Source organism: Globicephala melas, chromosome 18, assembly GCF_963455315.2.
Source record: "Globicephala melas chromosome 18, mGloMel1.2, whole genome shotgun sequence".
Lineage (NCBI taxonomy): Eukaryota > Metazoa > Chordata > Mammalia > Artiodactyla > Delphinidae > Globicephala > Globicephala melas.
Genome location: NC_083331.1, coordinates 3,486,214 through 3,508,489, shown reverse-complemented (window position 1 = coordinate 3,508,489; position 22,276 = coordinate 3,486,214). Strand labels below are relative to the sequence as shown.

Sequence of the window (22,276 nt, the reverse complement as noted above, 5' to 3'; positions counted from 1 at the left end):
AAAAAAAAAAAAAGAAAGTTTTAGTCATAAGATTTCTTTCAACTGTAAAGCTACTTCTGCTTGAAAACTATTTCCAAACAATAGGAGGATTTTCAACACTTAATATCTATTTCCCACCCTTTGCAACGTGTAGGCTATTGTCATATTATATTTCAAATCCACGTTTTATCCCCCAGGTATTACTGAATACATTCAGTATTAATCTAGGTTTTACCACATATGCAACATTTTCTTTGCTTTTTAGTCTGTTGTGCAACTCAGGCCTTCTGCCCAAGATCATTTTCTCTCTGTATAAAACTCAACCTTCAACTTCTCAGACCTTGTTCTGTGAGTGCTTTGCACGTGACAGGTGAAAGAACCCAGGTTCCAAGCCCACAGGAAGCCAGTTTCACCCCAGCTCACTCTGGCCCCAAGGCTGTCAGGACAAGTGCCCCCTCCCCTCCTGGGTTCACTCTCTTCCTCCAGCTTTACCTGAGAATCCCTGACCTATCTTCTCTTCAGTGCTTTAAAAAATATATATATATTTAAATATTTTAATTCAAAAGTCTTACTTATTTTCAGCAGGAGGGCTAGTTAGGGTACCCTTACCTACCACTGCTGGAAAACAGAAACTCGAGGTTTTAATTACATTAGTGCCATTTAGAGAATTGGGAATTCTTTCTATTTCAGGTCTAAGCACCTGAAAAAGCTAGGTCTTTCCCATCATCCAAGAACCTAATAAAAACGGATGTGGGATGTAGTCCAGGAGCACGCTGTTCCGTAAAAAGACTTGCGGTAGCTACTAGCTACCTCTGGGCATCACCTTTCCACCAGCAGCGTGAGATCCCCTGTCCCGCAGAGAGGTCCTGCTGAAAAAGGAAATGTCAACTGCCAAGAGAACCTTAAGTCCTATAATTTCTAAAAAGAGACACGGTCTTTTTAAATCAATTTTTACTCCCATTAAGGGAATTCTTTACTGCTCTAGAGCTTCCAACGAACAACTTTCCTAATAAATGGTTTTCAAGTACTCACCAAGGTGACAAGAGAAGGCGAAGCCAGCATTCTGTGCACATGGGGGCCGCTGGACGCCACCTCCCGTCCTGACACCCAGCCTGGCACACTCTCTCCCGCAGGTGACGGAGCCTTCCTGATGGCACTGAGCAGGCTTGGAGCAGATCCACCACCCGGCACAAGAACCACCTACACCAGTATCTCTTCCACACCCTCCCCTCCCATGCTGCCCTACCGGAGTCCTCAGCACCTCACGCCTCGGAGGTCTGTGCACACAGTTATCCCACACACGTGCAACGTATGCTGCCAACCAATCCTGGGCCAGGTACCACGGTAAGTCACTCTCAACCTGCCTGTTGTACTTAAACATTAAAAAATTACTGAAGTCCTAGAAGTGGTAGAGCAAGGCCAGTTATACCCACGTATGCAGAGATGAAAATATCCGAAATTTAAGTGAAATTAAACATAGGGACTTATGCCATCAACAGCTTCAATTCTTAAGTGCATTAAGGAATCTCCTTTCAAAGTACAGCTAAATAGTCACCCAAGCTCACATCGCCTTTCAGCTCCTATGCCCTGAATTCTAACCCTGCTTTCATGAATATGACATGTTTACATGCTGGGAACTTGCACGTAATTTACAGACCAATAATCAGTTTCTGCATTGTTTAAATTCAAAATATAAAACACAGGAACCCATAGATTAGCTAACATAAACCATGTGTCATGAGGCAGAGGAGTTGGTAGATTAAATGGGTAGAAAGGGTTTAGCGTATCAAATCCTAAACACATACGCATCACACTACCAATTGCTATCTTGCCAAACAGTAAGAAGTCCTCTCCTTTCTTTCCCTGTATCTATTAGTTCTTACCCATTGTGCATATTTTAAGTCTAGACGTAAGACTGGTGAGGGGAAGCTCATGGGAGGGAAGAGTGAAGGAGCAAGGGTGTTACTTCAAATATTCTCACCCGACCACTCTGATTTTTCCAAACCTGCAGTAATGAAGAAAAACCATGGGGAAATATAAAGAGAAGTAATTCAGTAAACTGCATGATGGAATTCTAACAAAAATGAGAAATTCATAAAGAAAGCCATAATGAACAACAAAGTCGAGGTAACACCAAGTAAGAATCAGGTCAGCTCCTAACTTAAGAGTTTTTGTCAGATAAACCAGATTTTAGTTTTATTCTACCAAACACTTCCAATCATTTCCTACTGTCAATTCTCAATGGAAAGAACTGAAATACCGAAAAGTGGTTATAACTCAGATTCAATGGAACACAAAATCCCCAAATTTAAATAAATTAAAATACAAAGGGAATTCCCTGGCGGTCCAGTGGTTAGGACTCGGTGCTGTCACTGCCGTGGCCCAGGCTCCATCCCGGGTCGGGGAATGAAGATTCTGTAAGTCACACGGCACAGCCAGACCAAAAAAAAAAAAAAAAAAAAAGATACAAAAATAATCAACCTCTAAATCTAAAACCTAATATCTAAATACTGCAAATGCCATATAAACAACAAGGAAAAGACCTTCAAATTAATCTATTAGACAATGATAAAGAAACTGTATGGTCATGAAATAATAACTCTTCATATAATTACAGTCAAAAAAAATTAACTTCAAGGAAACGAAACTGTTTTTACATTCCATCTGGCATTATAGCTTTTGTCATTTCCGTACAAATGCAGGATTTTCAGTCCTACGTGAATCTCCTTGTGGAGACGTATCAATTGAGCCTTGTCTCCTACTAACACTATAATTAAACTGTACAGTAAGCTATTTATATGTCTGCAATAATTTCCTTCTCAAGATACAGCAGACTTTCGCTTTATTCTACAAAATCATTGCCAATGACATATTTAATCTCGAGGTTACTGCTTAAATTACCCGTGCACCACCGTCTAAGCCCAGATCCTGGTTGGAGACTCTGGTAGCAGCTGCCACACGTGTCAAAGGGTTACTATTATTACCTCTTCAGTAGGAGCCATGTGTGCCGGTCGGCCACGACAATCTGTCCCCTATGACCTAATTCAACCTATCAGATTTTGCTAATTTTTTTTTCAAAGGAACAAAGGGTGATTCCTAAAACTCATGATTCAGAAACAGAAAATAAATGTTCCAGAAGTGGGTGCGTCCTAGAAGTATCACTTTCTCTCTAGATCCCCAAATAGGTAACTATTTAGGGACTTGGAGAATTTGACAAGGTAAGCTGTACATCAAATACTGCTCTTAAAACTTAGATTTCATTAAGTGGTCACTGAAGAATGGAAACAAGGAAAGGATTCATACTCATGCATTGGGGGAGAAAAGGGTTGCTTCAGAAACCATTTAACCACAAAGGAAAAAAAAAGACCACCAAAAAGGTATGGAGGACATATTGAGTCCACCATCCTTAAAAAGAGAATAATGTTTCACATACTGATAATATAGTTTGTCACACAGGTCCCAGAAGAACTTGTGATACATCAGGTCAGAGGAACACGCTGCAAACTTTGCCCGACAGCCAGGAAGCAGTATCAGTAAGTCCCATTAAGGGCTTCCCTAGTGGCGCAGTGGTTGAGAGTCCGCCTGCCGATGCGGGGGACACGGGTTCGTGCCCCGGGCCGGGAGGATCCCACATGCCGCGGAGCGGCTGGGCCCGTGAGCCATGGCCGCTGAGCCTGCGCGTCCGGAGCCTGTGCTCCGCAACGGGAGAGGCCACAACAGTGAGAGGCCCGCGTACCGCAAAAAAATAAAAATAAAAAATAAGTCCCATTAAGAGGTGACCGCCACCCTTCAGCAAAGATAGAAGAGGAAACTGACATCCTTTTCTGCCCGTTGTATTACGGATGGAACATCTGTGTGGATGGGGATTTGAAGCCATGGAAACATGTACGCACTCCTGGAGAAAGTGAGATTGGTGGAACCACTCGAGAGAGAAATGAGGCATTGCCTGGTAGTACTGAAGGTGTGCACAGTAAGCAGCTGGATTCCTGTTTCTAGGCTCAGGGAACACGCACATACAACGTCCTCCGCAGCACTCGTGACAATACAGAAGCGGAAAACAATCTGAAATGTCTACCACCAAGTTTTAAATGCCGTACAGCAAAGAGCTACAATTAGATTGATCATCACGAATAAATGTCAAAAACATGGGGGAAGACAGCAAACTTCACAAAGATACATAAACTATGATATCATTTACATACAAAATAAAAGATCCAAAACCAGTTTCTACATAGCTTATGGATACACACACATGGATGGCAAAGGTACCCAAACATTCCAAACAGTGGATAAAGGAGAAGTAATGAAGCTTCAATTGTTAACGTTTTGTTTATTTGAAAAAACCATCTTGCAACCCAGGACATACAGCAAAAAAAGGACATCTAGTAACAAAAGGCACTACTGGCGGTAAGGTGCCCATCTCTCTGCTTTACAAGCAATGAGTCTATCACTTGACCATGAATGATGTTTGACAAAGAATTTAGGTAGCATCACCTTATCAGGTTAAGAAACTCCACGCCTACGCCAGGATTTAAAGTTTGTTGCTACTGTTGGTTACAGATAAATGATTACTAAATTTTTTCTGCATTCAATTAGATGGTTGTATTTTTTCTTCTATTTGTTAATGAGGTAAAGTATATTAATAACACATTTTTCTAAAGAAAACACATGCTTACATTCCTGGAATTAAATGCAACTACATCATATGTCTGCTTATATATATATATATATATATAAAAAATTGGATTTGGTTTGCCAGTCTTTTATCAAAGATTGTTACCTCTAACTTCACAGCCGAGATTGAATGGCAACTTTTATCATTCTGCCCCTACTGCTTTTGATTTGAAGGTTACTTTAAACATCAACCTACACTGAAAAGGATTGACTGTTTTCTGTATTTTTTGGAAGACTCTATAAAATTGCAACTATCTGCTCTTTTAATTCTTGACAAAATTAGAGTATGAACATCACGAGGGCGTCTAGCGTTCTTTTGAGAGGAAAAATCAGAAGTAGTGATACTATTTCTTTAACGGATGTAAGGTTATTCAGGTTTCCCGTTTCCTCAAGTCTAAAGTTTTACGTATTTCCTAGGTAATTACCCATTTCACCTAAGTCTCAAATTTACTTACACAGAGCTCTTCATATTGTTCTAATCACTGCTCTCTCTAGCTGCAGTTATTCCTCTTTTCTCACTCTTAATTTTTTCCTTGACCAGCTTTGTGTGTGTTAATCTCGTTTGCCTTCTGAACAAAACTGAAGAATCCGCTTTCAGTTTTGTTGATCTTTGGTCTTTTGCTAACATCTTCAACTGGATGAATAGCTTTTACTAATTTTAAGCATTTCCTCTTTTGTAGGATAAGCAGTGATGCTCCAAAGTTCTCTCTCCGGGAAATTTAAATCCAATGAGTTTGGATGCAAAGTATTTTTCAATCATTCTGTTCTACGTATTTTCTAATTTCCAGTGTGATTTCCTCTTTGAGTCCTGAATTATAAGTGGAGTTTTAAAATTTTCCAAGAGTACAAATTTTTATAATGACTGTTTTTAATCACTGATGTGTTAGTTTGGGGACTTGGATTCACAGGACATGAGGTGAATGGTAACCAATTCTCTAAAATGCCACTGAGACTTCCTGTAAGAGTTGTACAATCATTTTTGTAAAATACTTAAAAATGTGAATGCAGAGAGATCTTCAAGATGGCAGAGGAGTAAGACGCGGAGATCACCTTCCTCCCCACAGATACACCAGAAATACATCTACACGTGGAGCAACTCCTACAGAACACCTACTGAACGCTGGCAGAAGCCCTCAGACCCCCCAAAAGGCAAGAAACTCCCCACGTACCTGGGTAGGGCAAAAGAAAAAAAGAAAAAACAGAGACAAAAGGATAGGGACGGACCTGCACCAGTAGGAGGGAACCGTGAAGGAGGAAAGGTTCCCACACACTAGGAAGCCCCTTCGCGGGCGGAGACTGCGGGTGGCGGAGGGGGGAAGCTTCGGAGCCGCGGAGGAGAGCACAGCAACAGGGGTGCGGAGGGCAAAGCGGGGAGATTCCCGCACGGAGGATCAGGGCCGACCAGCACTCACCAGGCCGAGAGACTTGTCTGCTCCCCCGCCGGGGCGGGCGGGGCTGCGAGCTGAGGCTCGGGCTTCGGTCAGAGCGCAGGGAGAGGACTGGGGTTGGCGGCGTGAACACAGCCTGAAGGGGGCTAGTGCACCACGGCTAGCCAGGAGGGAGTCCGGGGAAAAGTCTGGACCTGCCGAAGAGGCAAGAGACTTTTTCTTCCCTCTTTGTTTCCTGGTGCGCGAGGAGAGGGGATTAAGAGCGCTGCTTAAAGGAGCTCCAGAGACGGGCGCGAGCCGCGGCTAAAAGCGCGGAACCCAGAGACGGGCGGGAGACGCTAAGGCTGCTGCTGCCTCCACCAAGGGGCCTGTGTGCGAGCACAGGGCACTATCCACACCCCCCTTCCGGGGAGCCTGTGCAGCCCGCCGCTGCCAGGGTCCCGGGATCCAGGGACGACTTCCCCGGGAGGACGCGGCGCGCCTCAGGTTGGTGCAACGTCACGCCGGCGCAACGTCACGCCGGCCTCTGCCGCCGCAGGCTCGCCCCGCCCTCCGTGCCCCTCCCTCCCCGCGGCCTGAGTGAGCCAGAGCCCCCAATCAGCTGCTCCTTTAACCCCGTCCTGTCTGAGCGAAGAACAGACGCCCTCCGGCGACCTACACGCAGAGGCGGGGCCAAATCCAAAGCTGAGCCCCGGGAGCTGTGCGAACAAAGAAGAGAAAGGGAAATCTCTCCCAGCAGCCTCAGGAGCAGCGGATTAAATCTCCACGATCAACATGATGTACCCTGCATCTGTGGAAGACCTGAATAGACAACGAATCATCCCAAATTGAGGAGGTGGATATTGGGAGCTACTACAGACTTGGGGTTTGCTTTCTGCATCTAACTTGTTTCTGGTTTTATGTTTATCTTAGTTTAGTATTTAGAGTTTATCATCATTGGTAGATTTGTTTATTGATTTGGTTGCTTTTTTTTATATAAATAGATACACATATTTTTTTCCATTTTGTCTTTTTGTGAGTGTGCATGTATATGCTTCTTTGTGTGATCTTGTCTGTATAGCTTTGCTTTTACTATTTGTCCTAGGGTTCTGCCTGTCCGTTTTGTTTTGTTTTTTTTTTTAGTATAGTTTTTAGCACTTGTTATCATTGGTAGATTTGTTTCTTGCTTTGGTTGCTCTCTTCTTCCTTTCTTTTATTACGACTTTATAATTTTGTTATTTTTAATACTTTTTAAAATTTTAATAACTTCCTTCCTTCCCTCCTTCCTTTCTTTCTCTCTTCCTTTTCTTCTGAGCCATGTGTCTGACAGGGTCTTGGTGCTCCAGCCGGATGTCAGGCCTGTGCCTCTGAGGTGGGAGAGCCGAGTTCAGGACACTGGTCCACCAGAGGCCTCCCAGCTCCACGTAATATCAAACGGTGAAAACCTCCCAGAGATCTCCAGCTCCACTCAACAACCAGGAAGCTACAGTGCTAGACACCCCATGCCAAACAACCAGCAAGACAGGAACACGACCCCACCCATTAGCAGAGAGGCTGCCTAAAATCATAATAAGGTCACAGACACCCCAAAACACACCACCGGACATGGTCCTGCCCACCAGAAAGAGAAGATACAGCCTCATCCACCAGAATACAAGCACCAGTCCCCTCCACCAGGAAGCCTACCCAACCCACTGAACCAACCATAGTCACTGGGGACAGACACCAAAAACAATGGGAACTACGAACCGGCAGCCTGTGAAAAGGAGACCCCAAACACAGTAAGTTAAGCAAAATGAGAAGACAGAGAAACACACAGCAGATGAAGGAGCAATGTAAAAACCCACCAGACCAAACAAAAGAAGAGGAAATAGGCAGTCTACCTGAAAAAGAATTGAGTAATGATCGTAAAGATGATCCAAAATTTTGGAAACAGGAGAAACTACAAGAAACGTTTAACAAGGACCTAGAAGAACTAAAGAGCAAACAAACAATGATGAACAACACCATAAATGAAATTTAAAATTATCTAGAAGGAATCAATAGCAGAATAACTGAGGCAGAAGAGTGGATAAGTGACCTGGAAGATAAAATAGTGGAAAATAACTACCACAGAGCAGAAGAAAAAAGAACTGAGGACAGTCTCAGAGACCTCTGGGACAACATTAAACACACCAACATTCGAATTATAGGGGTCCCAGAAGAAGAAGAGAAAAAGAAAGGGACTAAGAAAATATTTGAAGAGATTATAGTTGAAAACTTCCCTAACATGGGAAAGGAAATAGTTAATCAAGTCCAGGAAGTGAAAAGAGTCCCATACAGGATAAATCCAAGGAGAAACATGCCAAGACACATATTAATCAAACTATCAAAAATTAAATACAAAGAAAACATATTAAAAGCAGCAAGGGAAAAACAACAAATAACATACAGGGGAATCCCCATAAGGTTAACAGCTGATCTTTCAGCAGAAACTCTGCAAGCCAGAAGGGACTGGCAGGACATATTTAAAGTGATGAAAGGGAAAAAACTACAACCAAGATTACTCTACCCAGCAAGGATCTCATTCAGATTCCACAGAGAAATTAAAACCTTTACGGACAAGCAAAAGCTAAGAGAATTCAGCACCGCCAAACCAGCTTTACAACATAATGCTAAAGGAACTTCTCTAGGCAGGAAACACAAGAGTAGGAAAAGACCTACAATAACAAACCCAAAACAATTAAGAAAATGGTAATAGGAACACACATATCAATAATTACCTTAAATGTAAATGGATTAAATGCTCCAACCAAAAGACATAGACTGGCTGAATGGATATAAAAACAATGCCTGTATATATGCTGTGTACAAGAGACCAACTTCAGACCTAGGGACACATACAGACTGAAAGTGAGGGAACGGAAAAAGATATTCCATGCAAATGGAAATCAAAAGAACGCTGGAGTAGCAAATCTCGTATCAGACAAAATAGACTTTAAAAGAAAACTATTACAAGAGACAAAGAAGGACACTACATAATGATCAAGGGATCAAAGCAAGAAGAAGATATAACAACTGTAAATATTTATGCACCCAACATAGCAGCACCTCAATACATAAGGCAAATGCTAACAGCCATAAAAGAGGAAATTGACAGTAGCACATTCATAGTAGGGGACTTTAACACCCCACTTTCACAAATGGACAGATCATCCAAAATGAAAATAAATAAGGCAACACAAGCTTTAAATGACACAATACACCAGACAGATTTAATTGATATTTATAGGATATTCCATCCAAAAACAACAGAATACTCTTTTCAAGTGCTCATGGAACATTCTCCAGGATAGATCATATCTTGGGTCACAAATCAAGCCTTCGTAAATTTAAGAAAATTGAAATTGTATCAAGTATCTTTTCCGACCACAATGCTATGAGACTAGATATCAATTACAGGATAATATCTGTAAAAAGTACAAACACATGCAGGCTAAACAATACACTACTAAATAACGAAGTGATCGCTGAACAAACCAAAGAGGAAATCAAAAAATACCTAGAAACAAATGGCAATGAAAACACAACAACCCAAACCCTATGGGATGCAGCAAAAGCTAAGAGGGAAGTGTATAGCAATACAATCCTACCTCAAGAAACAAGAAACATCTCAAACAACCTAACCTTACACCTAAAGCAATAGGAGAAAGAAGAACCAAAAACCCCCAAAGTTAGCAGAAGGAAAGAAATCATAAAGATCAGATCAGAAACAAATGAAAAAGAAATGAGGGGAAACGGTAGCAAAGTTCAATAAAACCAAAAGCTGGTTCCCTGAGAAGCAAAATTGCTAAACCTTCGCCAGACTCATCAAGAAAAAAAGGGAGAAGACTCAAATCAATAGAATTAGAAATGAAAAAGCAGAAGCAACAACTGACACTGCAGAAATACGAGGAATCATGAGAGATTACCACAAGCAACTCTATGTCAATAAAATGGACAACCTGGAAGAAATGGACAAATTCTTAGAAAAGCACAATCTTCCAAGACTGAACCAGGAAGAAATAGAAAATATAAACAGACCAATCACAAGCACTGAAATTGAAACTGTGATTTAAAATCGTCCAGCAAACAAAAGCCCAGGACCAGATGGCTTCACAAGCAAATTCTATCAAACATTTAGAGAAGAGCTAACACCTAGCCTTCTCAAATTCTTCCAAAATATAGCAGAGGGAGGAACACTCCCAAACTCATTTATGAGGCCACCAACACCCTGATACCAAACCCAGAGAAAGATGTCACAAAGAAAGAAAACTACAGGCCAATATCACTGATGAACATAGATGCAAAAATCCTCAACAAAATACTAGCAAACAGAATCCAACAGCACATCAAAAGGATCATACACCATGACCAAGTGGGGCTTATCCCAGGAATGCAAGGATTCTTCAATATATGCATATCAATCAATGTGATAAACCATATTAACAAACTGAAGGAGAAAAACCACATGATCATCTCAATGGATGCAGAAAAAGCTTTCGACAAAATTCAACACCTATTTATGATAAAAACCCTCCAGAAAGTAGGCGTAGAGGGAACTTACCTCAACATAATAAAAGCCATATATGACAAACCCACAGCCAACATCGTTCTCAATGGTGAAAAACTCAAAGCATTTCCTCTAAGATGAGGAACAATGCAAGGTTGTCCACTCTCACCACTATCATTCAACATAGTTTTGGACGTTTTAGCCACAGCCATCAGGGAAGAAAAAGAAATAAAAAGAATCCAAATCGGATAAGAAGAAGTAAAGCTGTCACTGTTTGCAGATGACATGATACTATACATAGAGGATCCTAAAGATGCTACCAGAAAACTACTAGAGCTAATCAATGAATTTGGTAAAGTAGCAGGATACAAAATTAATGCACAGAAATCTCTTGCATTCCTATACACTAACAATGAAGGAGAAATTAAGGAAACACTCCCATTTACCACTGCAACAAAAAGAATAAAATGCCTAGGAATAAACCTACCTAAGGAGGTAAAAGACCTGTTTGGAGAAAACTATAAGACAGTGATGAAAGAAATTAAAGATCAAACAAACAGATGGACAGATATACTATGTTCTTGGATTGGAACATCAACATTCTGAAAGTGAATATACTACCCAAAGCAATCTACAGATTCAATGCAGTACCTATCAAACTACCAATGGCATTTTTCACAGAACTACAACAAAAAATTTCACAATTTGTATGGAAACACAAAAGACCCCAAATAGCCAAAGCAATCTTGAGAAAGAAAAATGGAGCTGGAGGAATCAGGCTCCCGGACTTCAGACTATACTATAAAGCTACAGTAATCAAGAGAGTATGGTATTGGCACAAAAACAGAAATACAGATCAATGAAACAGGATGGAAAGCCCAGAGATAAGCCCACGCTCATATGGTCACCTTATTTTTGATAAAGAAGGCAAGAATATACAATGGAGAAAAGACAGCCTCTTCAATAAGTGGTGCTGGGAAAACTGGACAGCTACATGTGAAGGAATGAAATCAGAACACTCCCTAACCATACACAAAAATAAACTCAAAACAGATTAAAGACATAAATGTAAGGCCAGACACTATAAAACTTGTGGAGGAAAACATAGGCAGAACACTCTATGACATAAATCACAGCAAGATCCTTTCTGACCCACCTCCTAGAGAAATGGAAATAAACACAAAAAAAAACAAATGGGACCTAATGAAACTTAAAAGCTTTTGCACAGCAAAGGAAACCATAAACAAGACGAAAAGACAACCCACAGAATGGGACAAAGTATTTGCAAATGAAGCAACTGGCAAAGGATCAATCTCCAAAATTTACAAGCAGCTCATGCAGCTCAATATCAAAAAAAAAAACAAACAACCCAATTCCAAAATGGGCAGAAGACCTAAATAGACATTTCTCCAAAGAAGATATACAGATGGCCAACGAACACATGAAAGGATGCTCAACGTCACTAATCATTAGAGAAATGCAGATCAAAACTATAATGAGGTATCACCTCACACGGGTCAGAATGGCCATCATCAAAAAGTCTACAAGCAATAAATGCTGGAGAGGGTGTGGAGAAAAGGGAACCCTCTTGCAATGCTGGTGAGAATGTAAACTGATACAGTCACTATGGAGAACAGTATGGAGGTTCCTTAAAAAACTAAAATAGAACTACCATACGACCCAGCAATCCCACTACTGGGCATATACCCTGAGAAAACCATAATTCAAAAAGAGTCATGTACCACAATGTTCATTGCAGCACTATTTACAATAGCCAGGACATGGAAGCAACGTAAGTGTCCATTGACAGATGAATGAATAAAGAAGATGTGGCACATATATACAATGGAATATTACTCAGCCATAAAAAGAAACGAAATTGAGCTATTTGTAATGAGGTGGATAGACCCAGAGTCTGTCATACAGGGTGAAGTAAGTCAGAAAGAGAGAGACAAATACCATATGCTAACACATATATATGGAATTTAAGAAAAAAAAAATGTCATGAAGAACCTAGGGGTAAGACAGGAATAAAGACACAGACCTACTAGAGAATGGACTTGAGGATATGGGGAGGGGGAAGGGTAAGCTGGGATAAGGTGAGAGAGTGGCATGGACATATATACACTACCAAACGTAAGGTAGATAGCTAGTGGGAAGCAGCCGCATAGCACAGGGAGATCAGCTCGGTGCTTTGTGACCGCCTGGAGGGGTGGGATAGGGATGGTGGGAGGCAGGGAGACGCAAGAGGGAAGAGATATGGGAACATGTGTGTGTGTGTGTGTGTGTGTATATATATACATATATATATATGTATATATATATCTGATTCATTTTGTTGTAAAGCAGAAACTAACAAACCATTGTAAAGCAATTATACTCCAATAAAGATGTTTAAAAAAAAGAATATATATATGTTAACTGAACCACTTTGCTGTACAGCAGAAATTAACAACATTGTAAATCAACTATACTTCAATAAAATAAAAATTTTTAAATATAAATAAATAAATAAATGTAAGTACTTTCAAGGGATTAAAGGAATTATTAATTGAACATGCCTAAAATTATCAGGAAAAAATTGCTCAAGGGACATTTCTAGTATACCACAATGTTACTACCTTCACAAAAAGATGTTGAAGAACAAATATAGTTATAAGGTGATCTTACCAAGTAGGTAAATATTCTCAGGAATTTATTATCAAGCTGCTAGGAAAAACAGAGAAATTTTCAATCAAATATTTTAGTACGAGGGCTTCCCTGGTGGCGCAGTGGTTGAGAGTCCGCCTGCCAATGCAGGGGACACGGGTTCGTGCCCCGGTCCGGGAAGATCCCACATGCCGCGGACAGGCTGGGCCCGTGAGCCATGGCCACTGAGCCTGCGCGTCCGGAGCCTGTGCTCCACAACGGGAGAGGCCACAGCAGTGAGAGGCCTGCGTACTGCAAAAAATATATATATGTATATATATATATATTTTTTAGTACGAGACTTAAAGGCAGTGAAATTTTCTTATTTCAGGAGTTACTAGGAGGATGAAGAGAGCCAGTTCCCATAAAGGGCCTGGCACTCATGAATAAGCACTCAACAGATGTGAGCATCTGTTACTAGAGAGGCAGTTTAGTTCACTGCCTAAGATATGGGACCCACATGTGCTGCAATGAAAGTCACCTAACGCAAGCATTTCTAAACGTACCTTTTCAAAGTGTTCTCGCCCCACCAAAAAAGTCCTCAGCACAGCGCACATAAACATCACCTCTTGTAGCAACAAATAATGGCACTGTGCCTGTGGGTATGAATATGTGCCTGTATTTAGGTATTTTAAACATATTTTAAGTAACTGAACATGGAGCCACCTGTCAGAGAAAAGATCAAATTAGGAAACTGGACTTTTAGGATTTACTGTATAGCACAGGGAACTATATTCAATGTCTTGTTATAACCCATAATGGAAAGTAATCTGAAAAACATAAAGTGTTTCAGATATGTATATATATCTATCTATTTCTATATTTCTATCTATATCTATATAGGGACTCACAGACATAAAGAACATAGAAGAGAAATAGTGACTGCGACTTAAGAATTTATTGTGGGCCAAAGACTTTTCCACGTACAGAAGGTGGGGTGTGATCCCGGCCAGGCAGCCCAGAGCGGGCTCCCTTAACCATTATGCAATTCTGCATCACTTTAAAGTCTCATGACTGTCAGGTTCTTTGTCATGAGGACAAAAACAATGGAAATAAAAGAGTAAACTTCTGAGGTCCACAAGACGTCCATGGTCACCCTGCATGTCGTTACAAAGTACCGTAAAGAACCTAGCGTATGTTAAAGGTCTAACTTGTGAAACATCAACCATATCTGTGAGATCCTATAGCATTCTGTGTCCTCCTGATTCCCACTTCTTGCTTATAAATGAGTCAGTGCTAGATACTGTTTACTGATTGACTCTCAGCATCTATTTTCATCCTCTTCTTTTATATATATATCACAGGGACTGGAAAGCTAAAAGCCACATTTCCCAGAATCCCTTATCAGCAGGATTCTGGATGAATTCTAGCAACAAGATACACTTGCTTAAGATTGCGGAGACAGAGGAATTCCTTTTCATACAGGGGAAGTTTTCCACATTCTCTCACCCAGTCCCAGGTTCACAGGTGCAAGGCAGCTGGACCATCAGCTGTGATTGCCTCAAGTCCCCTGGGGAAGCAGAACAGAGTCCTGACCTTGGGAACAGAGCCACAGACATATGAACTTGAAGCCTACCTTGCTGACGTCTGCTCCTTCAGGATTATCCAATAATTTGGCAAGCACCTAATTTCCTGTTTTAACTTCCTCTATACTTCAAATTAGTTTCTGTACCAGTTACTGAATTAACATCTCTCAGCCTCCAACCTACCCTTCCATACGCAGCTTGTGATACAGGAGTGGGGATTCTACAAACCTCATCCCTGATTTGCCAGTGGGCTCCCTGCACGGCTCTGAGAATTAAGTCTCACGGCCACACCCAGACCCAGGGATGCTGGGAAGTGTAGTCTCTGCCATACATGCCATTAATGAATTTTACATGATTACATTTTCATTCCATCACTGATTACACGTACTTATTTCATAAAACTTTGGGTTAAAGAATGACTATTTTGCTCAAGTATATCCTTACCAATTCATCTTCCTTTTAATGGCTCATCAGAACTAGTTTTTTGTGTATTCTATAGGTTAACATGTTAAAAACAACTGCACCTTCCTCCAAATAAATTTCATGGTTAGTTCAATCATTTGTTTCTTAGAAAATGCTGGCAAATTTTTCTATATGTCTCCATCCATATTCATTTTAATTACTGCAGCACAAAAAACAAATGATCCTCAAATGGCTTGGCCCTTATTGTCTTTTACTAACAAATATCAAAAGATGTCTAGCATTCAGTAGCCAGCAGTGGGACTTCCCTGGTGGCATACTGGTTAAGAATCCACCTGCCAATGTAAGGGACACGGGTTCGATCCCTGGTCCGGGAAGATCCCACATGCCACGGAGCCACAACTACTGAGCCTGTGCTCTAGAGCCTGCGAGCCACAACTACTGAGCCTGTGTGCCACAACTCCTGAAGCCTGCGAACCCTAGACCACGCGCTGCAACTACTGAAGTCCGCACACCTAGAGCCCATGCTCCACAACAAGAGAAGCCACCGCGAAGAGAAGCCCGCGCACCACAATGAAGAGTAGCCCCCGCTCGCCACAACTAGAGAAAGCCCGCGCGCAGCAACAAAGATCCAATGCAGCCAAAAAAAAAAAGCCAGCAGTAGGTGCTGTGAAATTTGACAGGGTAACTGATTTGAATATTACATGTTTTTTATAAACTGCTGATAACATTGTAGATTTTCATTCTCATACTCGGTATTCTTCGTTTTTAAAGTCTCACTAATTCATAGCTTCATTTTGCAACAGCTAAGGTTTCAAGATACCATCATACATTTAGGGCAAGAATCATGATTAATGATAGTAGCCTTAGGGAGAATACTGAAATTTGTTTAGCTTGTCAGATCTGATCACTGTTTTAATTCATCAAGCAGCCGAAGAAAACTTAAACTAGCAGCGTGCGTGTCCAGCAAGGCCACACCATTGCAGCTTCTGCTCACACTACTGTCATCTCAATACCTTTTTTTTTTAAAAAAACAGAAATCTTTTCAAGCCAGCACCTTGTAAGAGTCAGTTTAACCGAAACTAAATATAGTCTGTAAACCCATTTAACCAGTAACACAAACGGCAAGATTTCACAATGAGCTCCAAGCAAATGGAAGAGTGAGGGTCCCAGCGTCACCCCTTCTTATTTGTGGAACCCCACGCCTCCCTCCTCCCCTTCCTCCCAGACCCATCCCTGGTTAGCACACCAGAAACAGGATTGGGTGTGCCAGAGCCAGTCCATGTGCTATCAGCAATACTGTGATTTCACAGTACTTTTTTTAACCAAAAAAAAAAAAACAGGAGGAAAAAAGAAAATGACATTTTCTACTGGTATCTTAAACATATCATCTAGTGCCCCCCTGGCGTGCACTTCATCACCCGCCTTGTTTCCAAGACCACTGATCTCTGTATTACAGAGCTTAGATGTTATTTTGGTAACAGTTGAAACACTCAAAACAGGGATAAATCCTGAGCATTTACAAGCATTTGGGGTCCTAGCCTGGACCTACGTACGGGTCAACTGAAGCGGGTGGATGCCAGGTAATTGATGGTCGTTGAGGTGACCCCCTTAATTCCCTCAGACGTACACAGGAGATGAGGGAAGGAAGCCAGGCCCAGTGCTTCTGATTCGTGGTTCACTTCCTTGGTCCCTGTCTCGTTCGCTTCACCATCAGAGCCTCCCTTTACAAGCGTAACTAACCCTGTCATCTGCTCTGAGCAGTGGCGCTGACTGCGAGTGTGGCCGTAGGTGCCTGCCAGGAACAAGCTCTTGTTAAACGACGCACAGGTGGAATCTCACTGTTGAGCTCCCATCTTCATGTCAAACCACCAAAGCAGGTCACTGGGGACTCTCAGATCAGCTCCCAACCAGGGTCTCAGCAGAAGCTTTAGGCCATGACGGGCTGGGTACACATCTGTACCATTCTCCGTGAGCCGGTGGCACTGGGATGTTGGGGAACTAAGAGCCTGTGCATCCTATTACGACGTAAACGTCATCAACTCCTGACACGTGAATATCATCTTGAGTGTCTGTACTACAAAGAAACGCCTACAAGTCTCCTAGCAACCACCAGGAGTTGAACATCGCCCCTTAATGGAAATCCTAACAGGAAGTCAAACCAGATTAAAACTACCCCATTTTAAATGCACTGTTCTAGGTGAATAAAATAATGTGTTATCGCAAAGCAATTTTCTGGGCTTACTAGTTTTTATGTCAGTTTGGAATATTTATTGTATTTCTTAACATCCATGGTACCCCTTGATCAAGAGTATAAAGTCATCTACTTAGGATTTGCCAAAGTGAGGAACATTCTTAGAATCACAGAATGATAAGCAAATAAGTTTACAAATACTGCAACCATCAATATCATACGTTTTCCAAACCATAACTCTAACATGGAGGTATATTATTCTCCAGACCTTGCAAATTCTTAATGTCCATTTTATCAGTACTGGGAGAGTATGCTTTCAACCATGCAGCTAGCCAGAAAGACTTTTTTATATATGGAGTGTGCTTCTCACAAAAACCTTCTCTCCTTCCTCTAATATGACAGAAACTGTAGCTGAATCTGAAGACAAAGTGACTTTCAATGATGGCCATCACCTAAAAACATACATAAATTCCTATATCTGGTACCAGAGGTAGAACTTACCATTTTGATGTTTAAAGAAATGACTTTATGACATCCGTTCATAAATAAAAAGAGAAAACACATTGAGTAGTTTTATAATTGCTTTTTTAGTAAAAAAAAAAAAAAAAAAAAAATTAAATCCTGATTATTAGTCATAGCAGAAACAAACGGTTTAACACAGTGATATCAAGTACAACTTTTTAAAAGCTACTTACGTCCAAAGAATCCTCCTTCAGTAGGATAAGCGCCATGTTCTGTGACACCAACCGGCAGGAATAGCCTAGAATAAAAGAAGGAGCAACATACGTGAATTTACCATCCCCACCAGGAACTCACCACGTTCAAGGTCCCCTGAATTCAGCCTCCCTTCCTGCACCTTCCTTATCACTGTGTTTGGCCTATGGGCTCACACAGAGGAATTGAGCAAGTGTGGGGAGGAAAAGCTTACGCGGATTCTGACTTTTGCAGACAGCTCTAGCAGTGCTGCTCGGAAGGGTCTTCATAACTAATGGCTGAAATAAATACTCATCAGTTTTCTTTATCCCTGTTATCTTTGTATTAGGATGAGCTTTGGGTTCCCTAAAGTAAAAGCAAACGCTTTAGGAAGACAAACGGAATCAACGGTGCTCCTCAAGTGGCATACACGTGCCTACTGTGATACCAACGTCCCTCACTTGCTTTATAGAAAGCCAGGTAATTCTCACAGCAGGCTTCTAAGGAAGCCTATGATACCCAGAGAGTCACTTTTCCTGCGAAAGCTCAAAGCAACCCCCACTGCAAGAAATAAACCTGAGTCAAGAGTATCCCAATGCTAATTCTTAACAATTCCCATTACATTTTTAGACAATGGTATCTCTGTAGGTTAATTTCAGCAAGATACACTTTTCCACTTTTCCTCCCGGAAGGCAAACGTATTTTCTATGAAGCTGTTTCCTACTCAGACTTTGCAGTACACGCGTGACAGGTGGAGATGCTTGGTGACACAACGACCAAGGTAAGAGCCTCTCCGGACTCTTTCCCTTCTCCCCACACTCTGGGGAGAACGAGGCAGCGGCCCCAGCCAACTCCAAGTCCAGGGGTGTCTGTCGGGGCCCTGGGCTCTCTTTCAAATCACCCTCCACCATCTTGGTGCCCCTCAAGAGAGCTGCCATCAACATGTGCTTTTCACCAAGCTCCATCTTAATTTATCTCATCGAGAAAAGTCAAAGAAACAGTCCTTTCACCTAGAGAAGTGGTCCTTACAACGATCATGGACCAATGATCACAGAAACAGGGAACAAGTGGTCAGCGTAAAGAACGTCAACCTTCAAAACAAGGACGCGGGTGACCATCTCAAGGAAGGGCCGTAACCAATGCTTAGGCAACAGGAGTCTGGGTTCTCCTCCGCAGAAGAGCCAAAATACCCCTTCCCACAGATGCTATATTTAACTAGAAAAGGAGACAAGCATTTAACTAGCGGACAAGTCACAGAACTGCTGCGTTCACGTGCTCAATTCTACCCAGAAGGTCCTCTTTTCATCCTCAAGAAACCCTACTAACAGGCACAAAACAGAACTCAAGACAGACAACAATTAAGATGAGAGAAAGCTTGGGGTATTTTTGGGGGGTAGAAAATAAATATTTGTGTTTATTTTGGAATGTATGAAGTGTATCCTTCACTGATGAGTGTCATTTGAGAGGACTATTATAAACCACCTGAGAACACAAATTTTAAAGCACAAAATTATGACTTTTCATCTAACTGTCATTTTCTTAAAGCAATACCTTGAAGATCTATTCCAGGCAGTTAACGACAGTTATGTGAAGGGAATGAGATAATTTTGCTGGTTAAAACCTCACGTATCACTTGCAAAGTGAAAACAACTGAATAGTTTAAAATCACAGGACCACATGGGCAAATACCTGTTCAACCTCTAAGAGGAAAACTAAAGGGAGGAAACACAGCACAATTTTCCACACATTTTCAAATTTGTTCAAGTCTGTATTTTAACAATATACAGACTTGAACAGTGATGAGTAGAAATGAGAGTTTCCCAGAATGCCATTGAAAATTCTGCACAGCACGATGGAAATAACTGAACTTTGTTTCCCACTAAAATCTTACAAATATATTCTTCCTTTCTATAAATTCTTAGATTAAGTGCAGAAGGGAGGTCCATATTTTATTTTCATTTGCAAACAGGGATATTGGAACTTTCATCATTTTTCTTCCCTTGCCCCAGAAACTTCCAGCAACTTCACGCAATAGAGACTGTTACAAATTTAGTATAACTCACACAAGAGGATTTGCTGGTAGTTTTTGATATGAACAGCGGTTGCAGAAGCAAGCTGAAATGTTTAAGCCATCGCTTCCCGCTTGATTTTATATTTTGCAATTTAAGTAAAATGCCACTTGACAACTGAAGCTGCATAAAGATATTATGGAAAAACTCAAAGTATTTTTCTAGCCGTTGCAAGGAGAGGGTAACAAATAAAACCACTGACACTTTCATGAATTTAAATACACAAAACTCAAGGTTTCTGAGAAGAAACAGGTTCTCTTTTTTTTTAGTTTGGAAAACGAAGCAAGATTTTGCTTAATTATCACACAGAACACTTGCTCTAGACAGACCATGGGGGTTTAACACAGTTAAATGTGACTTAGCTAACATGGCAAATTAAATTATGTCAATCCAAGTTCGGTGTGCTTGATTTCTAATGTTTTTGGATAAAATGAGATCAGCTCTTGGAGAACAGCCAGCTATGAAATGTCAATCCACACTTGTAAATTGTGGTCTATTTCTTTAATCTCACAATCTAACAAGATGACCATAAAATGACTGAGAAGGGAACCTCTGGGATTTCACTTTTTACTACGGCTGAAGTTAACAGCACACCACAAAAGTGTTTAGTCTCTCTACTACCTGAGCATAATCAACACTCAAAGAAATTAAAATATTACAGCATCTATGGTCCTTAGAGCAGGACTTGATTTTAAGAAAATAAAATCATCATTCACACTAGAAAACAGGACCAAACCAAACCTCTCTTGGAACTCGCAATCAGCGTCTTTTTTCTGAGGTAAGCATATATTGTCGAAGACATCCCAACCTAGATTGCTTCGGAGACACTTTTGGAAGGGTTAACAACGACTGATTCCTACTAACCATATACCTAGGATCCATCAGATTACCCCTCAGTGGGATTCAACTTGGTTCCAAACCCTCAACAGGTGTGTTGTTGGTTGTAAATAATTTCAGGGAGAATCTGGTCACTCAATATTTGAAAGTAAGTGTATGAAACACACGGACAGACGTCAGGAATGGAACTCTTCATCTGCTCCAGACTCGATCAAGGATGCTGAGAGCAGAATCCCTCCCCATGTGAGAACCAGGATATCAAGGACTCATCCACAGAAGCACACCTGGGCACCCTTCCCTCCAGACCCTCAGATGCTTCTCAGAAAGGCACCATCACAGGTAGGGACATGCTGCCTCCACCTTACCTTCTGATCTTCCCCCAAACCAGGCCATCCTGATTCATGCTATTCTCATTCTTTATGTACTTGTCTTAAACAGATTCTTGAGGATCAAGATCTAAACCTATCTCATCTGCAAAGCCTTCCCTGATTTTTTTTTTTTTTTTTTTTTTTTTTTTGCAGTACGCGGGCCTCTCACTGTTGTGGCCTCTCCCGTTGCGGAGCACAGCCTCCGGACGCGCAGGCCCATCGGCCATGGCTCACGGGCCCAGCCGCTCTGCGGCATGTGGGATTTTCCCGGACCGGGGCACGAACCCGCGTCCCCTGCATCGGCAGGCGGACTCTCAACCACTGCGCCACCAGGGAAGCCCTCCCTGATCTTTTGGACGCCTATCTTTCCGAGAACTGAATTATCACGTGTCATGGTCACATGCTCAGATTCTCAGCTCTCACACCTGTGCGGCCCAGGCTAAGTTACCTGGTATCTCTGTGCCTCAGTTCTGTCTTTAAAAGGGGATAATGCCTATCTCAAAGGGAATATTAAACTTACCTAAAGGACTTGGCTGTAATATGACAAATGCTGTGCTAACATTTAATGAGTAACTATTACTCGCACCAGCCATGCTCAGCATGTACACTGCACAACTGGTATTTTCTCATCTATTTTATTCGAGTTTGTCTCAAAATTAACTCAGTCCCCAATAAGGGAACATAAGTGCCCCAAGCCTATAGGGGAGCATCTGGCAACAACAGAGCTGCAGGTAATCAAGAAATCACACACCTGACTTTTCTGTGAACATTACCGGGGCTCTGGCCGTGTTCCCCCAGCCCCACCTGAAAACCAGACTTGCCTCCCTGCCAATGGACAAGAATAGGGTGGGCAAGTCCACATTTACTCACTGTCAGAAATTAAACTTCTAAGACTACAGAAGTGGTTTAAAGGGATCAAGTAATGGGTAA

The 22,276-nt window shown here is 41.6% G+C and overlaps 1 protein-coding gene across 2 annotated transcripts in view; it reads right to left on the bottom strand.

The window, feature by feature from the left end:
- The window catches only part of LOC115866786 (phospholipid-transporting ATPase IB), a 529,444-nt gene that overhangs the window by 343,552 nt on the left and 163,616 nt on the right, over positions 1-22,276 (bottom strand). For both annotated transcript variants that reach the window (XM_060287727.1, XM_060287726.1), the window contains exon 24: positions 18,075-18,139. In XM_060287727.1, the coding sequence (XP_060143710.1) occupies positions 18,075-18,139 (65 nt within the window). The remainder of the gene's footprint in view (positions 1-18,074; positions 18,140-22,276) is intronic.